Source organism: Fragaria vesca, linkage group LG4 (genome assembly GCF_000184155.1).
Source record: "Fragaria vesca subsp. vesca linkage group LG4, FraVesHawaii_1.0, whole genome shotgun sequence".
In the NCBI taxonomy this organism is placed as follows: Eukaryota; Viridiplantae; Streptophyta; class Magnoliopsida; order Rosales; family Rosaceae; genus Fragaria; species Fragaria vesca.
The window spans coordinates 5029939-5040662 of NC_020494.1; the positions used below are offsets into that span (position 1 = coordinate 5029939).

At 40.7% G+C, this 10724-nt stretch overlaps 1 protein-coding gene across 1 annotated transcript; it reads right to left on the reverse strand.

Moving 5' to 3' along the window:
* Window positions 1-272: 272 nt before the first annotated feature.
* Window positions 273-1115, reverse strand: LOC101292405. Its single transcript, XM_004297896.1, has one exon. The coding sequence runs from the start codon at window positions 1113-1115 to the stop codon at window positions 273-275; it is 843 nt and encodes a 280-aa protein (XP_004297944.1).
* Between the last annotated feature and the right edge of the window lie 9609 nt (window positions 1116-10724).

Sequence of the window (10724 nt, forward strand, 5' to 3'; positions counted from 1 at the left end):
GAAAACTAAGCATGGCATGCTGACGATGCCTTATTACATCATGACTTAGTAAAAGGGAAAACAATCTAGCCGGTGACGTCAAAGTCAGGGGCATCTAAGTCAGAACATTGTCCATTAGGGTCAGCGACCTTGAAGGTAACATTATGTTCAACTCCATTGTTTTCAGTGGAATTGACTTCCATCAATTCCTTGTATTTCTTGTATGCGGCAACAACATTTGCAGGAGCGCGACAGCTTTTAGACCAGTGGTCCTTGGACCCACATCTGTTGCATTAACCATCAAAGGCAGAAGAAGAGCGAGCATGCTGCTTCCGAGGAGGAGCGGCGCCGCCCTTGGGGCCGGCGGCACCGGTGTCTCGACGCCATGAGTTGGTACGGCCACTAAAGCCGCTACCTTGTCCCCGAGAACTAGAGGCACGGTGGTGATGATTCCCACGTGCATAAGGTTCATTCCTATGTTGATCCTTGTGTTTCGGAGCTTTCTTACTCCGGTTGCAATTGTAATTAGATTCCGGAATTTTCCGGGTGCCTACAGGACGCAAATTATGCTGATCATTGATCATATTATTCTTTTCTTCCATAAGGAGTTGCGTCATTAAGCCGCTAAATGTAGTAATCCTCTTATTTGTGAACTCAAGCCGATATTGGTTCATGAGGATCTTAGCAGCTGAAGGGAAGGTCGAGAAAGTCTTTTCGATCATGTCGGCATCACTTTTCTCGACTCCACATGAGCTCAGTTGAGCTTGTAGGCAAAGCATATCCCCGTTGAAGTCATCAACCTTCTTGTAATCCAAAAGTCGGATTTCATCCCAGCGAGCAATTAGTTGTGGGAGCAAGGTCGAGTGAATGTTGCCGAAGCGTTCGGCAAGGGCATCCCACAGATCTTTTGGATCGTGCTTGGATTGATACTGCCTGCGCAGTGTGGGATCGATATGCTTACGAAGGAACATGAGTGCCTGAGATTTTGTTCTCTTGCTAGGCGGTTCCTGATCTGGATCGGGGAATATGGTCTCGGTCAGATCCTTAGCGATGAAGGTCTGTTCTATGTCCGAGACCCAACGATGGTACTCGGTACCATGGGCGTCGAGGACGTCAAATTCAATGCATCTGTCCATCTGCATACAAGAGAGTACAAGTCGTATTAGTTTTCTGTTGGAGACCCTGAATAAGGTACTCAAATACGATGCTTTTGGTTTGTCTCTCTAGGGTTGATCAAACACAACCCTAAATGTCCGGAGTCGATCAAACACGACTCGGAAAAAACTTGTGTGAAGGTGATCAAACACACCTTCAAAATAGCAATAACCAAAGTTGATCAAACACAACTTTGGACCCGGGGAGAATAACCGGGATTTTTAAACCTGCAAAGACACCGTCCCAAGCATAGAATGGAGTAGAAGAAGAGGAGAAAGCACTTTATCTCCCCCGAGGTTATTGAACTTTGAAGAGTTTTAGGGTTGTAAAGTAAACATACCATAAAACTTGGATGCTTGATCGGACGAGAAGGAAGCAGTGGAGCGAATGGCAGGGGAGCGGCAGTCGTGGGCAACGGCGGTGACGACAGCAGCGGCGGCGGCGGCGGCGGCCGAGGAAGGGCCGAGGGTTTTCGGCTTTTGGTTTTAGGGTTTGGGAAAAAACTATTAGCTCAAGGGTTTGAGCAAAAGGCTGATAACGTGATGAAGTGAAAGTAAATTGAGAATAGAGAATCGTGAAAAATGTGTATCTCATTCATTGATACGAGCCCTTTATATAGGGAATTACACATTACCAGTATGGTAAGGATATGAATACATAGATCTAGTCTAACTACATATCCTATTGGCATAAGGCAAAGACACACATAAAGAATATCTAGAAAGATATGGAATATCCTAGAACAAAATAAACATATATACTTCTAATTTTAAACACATCATTAACTCTTATACTCTCATACTCCCCACAATATAACAATCCCACCACACAAAAAAAAAAAAATATTAGCCGGAGAGCTTAGCAGCCTAGGCGGGCTAGGCGGGGCCTTTTAGAACCTTTGCCAAAGAGCCTAAAAATGCTCCATACAGGCCAACGCCTAATCGCCCACAGCCTAACACAAAGGCCTAGAAGAAAAGCGAGACGGTTTGTTGCAGTCTAGAGCCTAGGCGGGGATTAAGCGAGGACTAGGCGATCTTAGGCGGGGCATTTTAGAACCTTGCTAGAAAGTCTAAAAAGGCTCCATACCGGCCAACGCCTAATTTTTTGGAGCCACCAAACCGCCTCCATGGGTGGTCGGCACCCCCCATAGGTGGTTGGGGATTGCTTAATCACGGGACTATTCTGCCGAGCTGGAGATTAAACATTAGAAAATAAGGGGAAAGGCCTTGGATAAATGTGGCAACAGTCCCACATCGAGGGACAAGGAAACACTCCCAACTTCAAGCTTATAAAAGCAAGCACAACCTTCCAAACAAGATAACTTCAAAAACAATACCTTCTTTCGCTTTGCTCTAGTCAATATCCATGTGACTGCTAGGCATTGGAGAGTTATAGGTCGACCTATCCTCTAATGATTTGGCTATTTTGACAAGTACTTAGGAGAAGGATACGACTCGTATTCCAAGAGTCTCGTGAGGAAAGAATCTTAGTAGTTTTTTTTTTTTGTCTGAGTAAAGAATCTTAAAGTCTATGGTGAGTAAACAACAACAATCGTACGTGATTAGTTTCATTCATATTCTAATGTCATATGATAAGTAAACAATAACTAGATGGAGTGTTATGGAAAAAAGAAGTGTTGAGTATCAAATTTCTCAAAGAGGAGCCCCGAAAAATCTAGGGCTTCGAGTTCGATGCTCGTCCGGCGACGCCCGTCTCAATTTGGGGTTGCTGCCGGACGGGTGATGGAATTATAGGGGCTTCTGGGGATCATGGATGTGGTTTTCTCGAGGTTCAATTGCTGTTTTGGCATCAGGTTTTGTGATGGCAGCTCTTGGAATGGAGGGTGGAGGTTGTACAGTGGCGACGTTCTCATCGTGGCCTCCCAATTTTGACGGCGGAGAGGGCCTTGGTTCTCTGTGGCGGCGGCAGCATGGAGTTCGGTGGTCTACGCGTCATGGAGTTGTTGTGTTTTCTACTAGCGGAGTGGATCTCATAAGGCTCGACTGACTTCGAGCAACGGTGGTATGCGGAAGAGCACGTGGTCAGAGGCGACGTCGGGGCTCGTCGGAGAAGACAACAAAGCTCGTGATCGGTGGAGTCGGCGGTGTTGTACAGTGGGAGATGTATCTGGGCCTGGGTCAACAACATTGGGCTTTGAGCTAGGCCTTATTCATGTGTCCTTGGGTTGTTGGGCTACGGTTTCTCTTAGTCCAATTCTTTATTTCTTTATTTTGTTATTATTTAGTTTGTATAATAATGCTCTCCTTGGAGGGTGGAGTGGGTTTTTGCCCTATATTCCTTGCTCCTTTAGTCGTTTATACAGTTAACCCAATTGCACCAGTATTGATGTACACCATGAGGGTCTTTGTAATGATCTCAATTTTAATTGGGTTTATTTATCGAATTGCTTTTATGTGTTTTCTTCTCTGACTAGAATTTTGGTTTTGATTATATTTTGGACTATCAATTATATTTCCAAATCAGATTTTCTTTTCTATGTGTATAGTTGTTGTTTAATTAATTTTGGGTGAAAATATCTATTGGTGTAGAATCATCTAGTCCCCATCTAGAAGGGAACATGTTGCCCATTCTATTTCATTCACGTGTCCCCTATCGAATTCTCCTAAATAAACTAGTCAGTCTTTCTTCCTCTTCTCTTTCCTCTTCTTCTTCTTCTTCTTCTTCTTTCTTAGGTTTTGTACCTGGTTTGATCTTCTCACTCCCCCAAATCGTTAGCTCACCAGAAAGAGGGGAGGAATCGCCATGAATTATATGGTCAAAGAATATGAAATTCTCTCTTCAATTTGCTGCTAGCTTTTGGAACTTGAATTGCTTGGGTACAAGCTAGGTGTTTGCTTTCGAAATTGGATTGTTGTCGTTTGAATTGGGTGCTTGTGCGTTTGGTGTTTGCTTGCTTCTCTTGGAGATTAGGCTGCTAGTTGCTTGATTTGAGGTAGCTAGGGAAAACAGAACCTTCCTTATAGCTTAGATTCTAATTTGATGTGTATAGGGTGTGACAGTCTTAGGCGGATATACTAATGGGCTAAGTTTGTAACTTCTACCGGTTCAAGGTGTATAAGTCTAGGCTAGATAGGAACCTTGGTTGGGAGTCATGGTTTCATGTGCAGTCAGTGCACTACCTGAGCAGTTTATGTATTAAGTGATCTTCGGATCTCTTAAATTGAGCGAGAGAGCTCGTCTTTTCGATAAATGGAGTCTTTTCCATTCCCCTAAAAAAAACAATAACTCGATGGAAATGATAATATCCCTATACTAACTTCATTCCATCTATTACGTTTCAGTGACTAAACATTCATGTCAATAATTGAAATTATTTGTTCTCTTTTGTGTCTAAACGACACTCCCCACGTCTCAATTAATTTTTTCCCAGTTAATTAATTTTTAAACTAGAACATTACTCACTTAATGCACGTCTTCATCCATCAGTAGGACTCATTGGTCAACTTTCCACCTGGGTTTTTGAAGCAGCAAGATGGCTACGTTCTTATGTGGAAAGCCATAGTTACGCGCAACTTCGAGAACACAACAATACTTGTCGATCAGTCATGATTCAATTAGCTAGGGCTTTGCTTTTCTAAAGTCATGAGCAAAAGAATGATGGAGTTCATTGCTTACCATGTATATGCTTAAAGGTGGTGAAAATGAAATATGCCAAACACTTATTCGGACTTTGAATATGAGGATGAGTTGATTTTAAGCTAGCCAATGCCCTAGTGATATTGTACCAAATTACTTGCTTAGTTGCTGTGGAAGCCTTAAGAGACAAGCACAATAATTTGCCTTCCAGAGTTCCAGTTAAAAAATTTATCACCTCTTCTCAGTTCTCCCAATGGAGCCACGACTTTAATGAATAATGTATGGGATCGATGCCTATATATGCAGCATGCATGGATACTCGATCATCTGCCGCTCTGGCTATTTATTATTGTAAAAGCAATGGTAGATGATCGACAACAAAGATTATATTCAAATTCTTCATCCAAAAAGATTATATTCAAATTACAATATTTGAAGAAAAAAGAAAAGAAAAAAGATTCAAGATATATAGGGATATATATATGAACATGCATGGATTCAAAGATTTGAATTGCATGCATGATATATAGGGATATACATAATGGATGATCAACAATGAACGTACGAGCATGCTTGATCTGTATCCTCATTCGGGAAACAGAAGAATCAAACATAATCGACTAACATTATTTAGAGATGATCGATGATCGGATGATGGCAATGTGTGCCTACCCAAGCGTGCGGGAAGATGATCAAAAGGCTAAAGACAATGATCCAAGGAATGACTGATTGACCAGAACCAGAGCACAATTCATAGTCCAAAATGGTTAGAAGATAATCGAGGGTCAAAAAAGTTTGCTTAGCTAAGAAAGGTCGTGTAGGGATTAAAGGGTCAAAGTAGTAGCTTAGCTAGCATGAACTAATATGATTCAGTGCCTGATGAAAGATTTGGATGAACAACAATTAATTAATTAGTCTATCTCTATGAGTTTTAGTGTGTTTAGTACTACTTTTGTGATATCATGTGTGTTTGAAAGTAAAGCCCGACATAAACTTGATTAGTCGGCTAATGTGTGAAGTTAATTGATAGGAATGTGGAGATTGATCTACGACAACAAATTTGGTTAGGCTTGCCTTCCAAAAGTTTTTGATGTCGATGCAAATGAGATAAGAATGGCTAAAAAGGAAAGCAATTTAATGATGTACGTTATCTTGTTTTGACACAAAAGAAAGAAGAAGACGTAGCTATCTAGCCAGTAAACTGTGCGGTAGATTTGCTCCTAGCTATCGTTGTATTATTGTGTTCGGATGTAGGGTTTTTGACCTATAGATTAGTGAGCGTTACAAATGTATATGAATAAACTGATGTGCCTCAAATTCAAAGCACAGTGATATTCATTTCTCTGAGCTGGTGAATATTAATCATTCGCAGTATCATGCTACATCCTCACAACTAGCATCAAGAACATGATCTGAAGAAGTTCACACTCGTTTACACCGTATGCCAAAGTAGACAAGCTACAAGAGCAGTTTATGTTGATAACAAGAAAAGATCAAATTTGACACGCCATCAGTGCAGCTTATTAGGGTTTATGATATTGTTAGGGAAGATGATGATGAAATCAAAATTTTACCATTTTAACCGTAAGAGAGGCTAAGTCGACTATGGTAAAATGGATCGATCATTCCAGAGAGCGAGGATAATGATGAAGCTAGTTTGAGTAAACTACTGGGTCTTTGATAGCTGCAGTAGAAATTAACACCGAAAGCCATGGTTTTTGGGGGAACTGGGTCCCAATTAGGAACAAGCGCAGGATGGATGAACATGCCAAAACGAGATTCACAATCATTTTCTGCTCATCGATCTGAGATATTTTGATTGATCTGTTCTTCATTTGATTATTGTTCTGCGCGCTTTTTACCAGCCAAGATAGCTACGGTCAACCCCGGCCCGAAGACTTGAAGTCAACTGACTTTGCAAATCCAATTAGGTTTATTAACTAATGTTCTACAGCTGGACTACAACTGAAAAATCATGCACTGATCGACGACTTAATCAACCTAATTTATACCTACCTTGAAGATGAATATCTCAATTCTCTAGCTAACAAAGATCCACCCTAATGCATGTACATGGCATGTAGTACTTTGTTTGAGATTACCAAAATTAGTAGATTAAAATGGCTACAGTGTTTGGACTTCTTCATAGTACGTAGTCTACAAGAATCTATACTGTCACACGTTATGCTTTTGTAAATTAAATTCCGATCCTACGGGTGATTAACAGTAGTATCGACATGTTTCAAAGGTTTCGTGATTTATTTTTAACAAAACATTTCATTTTATGGGTTCTTACAGTCTTACTATTTAACCAAAGGACTTCTTTGGTTTCCAAAGTTTATCCCATTTTTAAGAAACTAACTAATAAGAATGGTTTCCCTGGTATCTATAAGATTTATTCTCCATATGTTCCACAATTGTTATTTTGATTTTCACAATCTATATAACAAAATTGAGTGTTAATTAGCTTTATAGAAAGAGATCAGCACATTAACGGTCATCATTATTACAACTCATAACAAAATAAGATCGATTATATCCGATGGACACTAAGGGTTGTCTACGGGTTGTCTACGGTACTGACATGTATACCATACTCATTTTACCACTAATTAAACAAAAATGACAAATTAAATGAGTAAAATTTACAACATTGACAACAAAATTACTACATTTATTTTACACATTTACATATAATTAAACCAAATTACTACAACGATATCAAGTCGTCCATAAACTTGTAAATTGTCTTAAGTTGAGTAATTACCTCTAATAGAACAAAAATTACCCAAGTAATTAATGACTATGTTTACCAAAACAACAACAAATTTGTTGTCATATATCACAAACATGCCTTAGAAATTCATGGACACTATGGGAAGTTATAAAAGAATACCGGCCAGCCTTTTTTATTTTTTTTTATGAAAAAAGAATACCAGCCTTGCGCGCAGGTGATTGAAGATAGAAGAATTACTTAATCCCAGGTTCGTAAGTAACAAGGCTTGAGCTTGTGACAGCATTAACAGCCTACTCAGTTTTATAAGACGATGAGCTCGAGGTATATATAAATTGCTATAAAGGAGTAAAGGCTAGGCCATTCGATCGTAGTATCTTTCTTTTCTTAAACAAATAAAATTTGTTTAATTGAAAAGAAATTGAAAAGAAAAGGGAAAGGGGAAAGATGAACTAATTAATAAACTGTTTCGTTAACTTTTTCTACCATATATATATATTCATTAAGCTATGTAACTTTAGCTTTTCATTTCTTATTCTGGTGAATATGTGAAAAAAGCTTCTAGCTAGGTGAGTGAAACTGTGAAAGAGATAGAGATACTGATCAAAACTAGCTAGGGCAGAACCAATCTTTGGTTTAGAGTAGAAGTTACAGCTAGCAGAACTTCTACCCTAATACTACTTTTACTTGATTTAACCGAGTATATATACATGTATTGAATGTCAATGATCAACGATCACTAAGAAATCAATACTTTGTGATTAGCAGGCTAGCTGCATGCCTGCATTTGATAATCAGATCTTATAAAATTGCCCAGGTAGGTAATGAAGTTGAACTACGTGCTACTATATATATAGTTAGGATAATCTACTACTTACCTAATAGAAATATACCAGTTAGTAAAAATTAAAATGATGTCAAAGAATTGACAACTAAATATGTTCATCTATACCCATAATATATAGACGTACGTAGTTAATTGGCTTAAATCTAAACCAGTTGCATATAAGATAGATTTCTGGGTCAAAACTTATAGGAGTAAATACTTGTGACACCCTGTAGTTTACACCTAAAATCAGTTTTGTCCCTCACTTTTTTTTTTAAACTAGTATACCCCTATACTTTGAATTCTTGACTGATTTGCCCTTGTCGTCAATTGAACCCGTTATGTAGCTGACGTGGCTAACATGTTGACATATGTATGAGACCAAGGTATTGAGATGACAATTTTACCCACAGAGCAATTCCAAACCCATTTTAAATCATCGACTTCTAAATCAGTCCACCAAAACAAAACCCCAGATCGAAACTTAGCCACTAAACCAAGTTTCCTAACCTCAGTTCTGCAAGTAGAAGAGATCATATCCAATTCTCCAATGGCCCATCCTCCTCCGGCTTCAGCTCCTCCATCGTCTCCGGCTTCAGCTCCTCCATCGTCTCCGGCCTCTCACTCTCTCTCTCACTTCTTCTCCCTCATCTCCCCACTTCCCCACTGCCCAAACAAAATGGAGGAGAGAAGACCCCCCATCTCTTCTTTTTCACTCTCCTCCTCTCCCTCTCTTCCGCCGCCCTTGACCACCACACCCTCCTCCTCTCCCCCCTCCCCTCCACCCCTCTCTCTCCCATCCCGAATCCTTTTCAGAAACATCCGAACCCGACTCCGACCCATCTTCCCTCTCCCTCCCTCTCTACCACCTCGACGCCCTCTCCTCCAACCAAACCCCCTCCCAACTCTTCCACCTCCTCCTCCGCCGCGACTCCCTCCGCTTCAACTCCCTCACCTCCCTCGCCTACAACCGCACCTGACCCGGCCCACCCTCCTCCGGGTTCAGCTCCTCCATCGTCTCCGGCCTCTCCCAAGGCAGCGGCGAGTACCTCACCCGCATCGGCGTCGGCTCTCCCCCCAAATACCTCTACATGGTCCTCGACACCGGCTCCGATGTCGTCTGGCTCCAATGCGCCCCTTGTAAACGCTGCTACTCCTAAACCGACCCGGTTTTTGACCCGAGAAAATCCTCCTCCTTCTCCTCCCTCCCTTGCTCCTCCCCTCTCTGTCGCCACCTTGACTCCCCCGGCTGCAGCTCAAAGTTCAAAACCTGCCTCTACCAAGTCTCCTACGGTGATGGCTCCTTCACCTTCGGCGACTTCTCCACCGAAACCCTCACCTTCCGCCGCTCCAAAGTCCCCAAAGTCGCCCTCGGCTGCGGCCACGACAACGAAGGCCTCTTCGTCGGCGCCGTCGGTGAGGCTTGCCGAAGGACCTGCAAAGCTGGAGAGCATCGAGCTCGTCTCACAAAGCTGGTTAGTTCTTGGTTTTAAAAGTCACTAGAGTCAGGGGTATATTAGACATATTATGTCGATGTTGCAGGTTTCTAGCTGAGTTGGAATCGCAGGACCGGTCATCTCAGCAACTTAACAGTCTTCTTTAACGGTCAATTGACGATAAGGGCAAATCAGTCGAGAATTCAAAGTATAGGGGTATACCAGTTTAAAAAAAAAGTGAGAGACAAAACTGATTTTAGGTGTAAACTACAGGGTGTCACAAGCATTTACTCCAAATTTATATATATGACATTAGTGATATTTGTTTCATTTTAGAGAGAAGCAAAACAAAGGAGTAAAAAGTGATTGGCTTTTCATTTCACTGGTTTAGTACGTATACTAAACCCTAAAAGAAGAAAATAAACAAGGTTTATTGAGATACGCATGACATAATTAATCTACAAATATGCAGGTTTTGTCTTCTCTCACAAACACCTCAGCGTTAATTAAGTGATCGAGATAGACTACAATTCAAAAGCGATCGAATGAGTGCTTAATTATTTGCTCTCCAAAAGTGATTACATATATATATATATATATATATATATATATATATAGAGCCAAAGTGAAAGCAACCTTCTTAACATAAAACCCCTCAGAGAGGTTAATTAGTTGATCAATTTCTATTTTCCAAGATCCTACTACGTACTGTGCCATCGATCACTTAGAACAAATAGAAACTAAATTAATCTGAGCGTAAAAAGAGTATTATATATACTGTATATCTAGCTCCATGAAGCTATGTATAACTCAGCATGCGCATATCCCAAGTTTCACTATATCCATAATTAAATGGTTTCTTAATTTGCTTGAGTAACATGTTCTTCCAATGCACTAACAGTCATGAAAGCTTTGAAGGGAAAAACGAAGATAATCTTAGTTTTGTGCAGAGATATACATAGAGAGCCACCGGCCTGGATTCGATATCCTATGAATC

Excerpts from the sequence above, each read along its gene's own strand:
- LOC101292405 (XM_004297896.1), bottom strand. The coding sequence starts at position 1,115 with ATGGACAGATGCATTGAATTTGACGTCCTCGACGCCCATGGTACCGAG.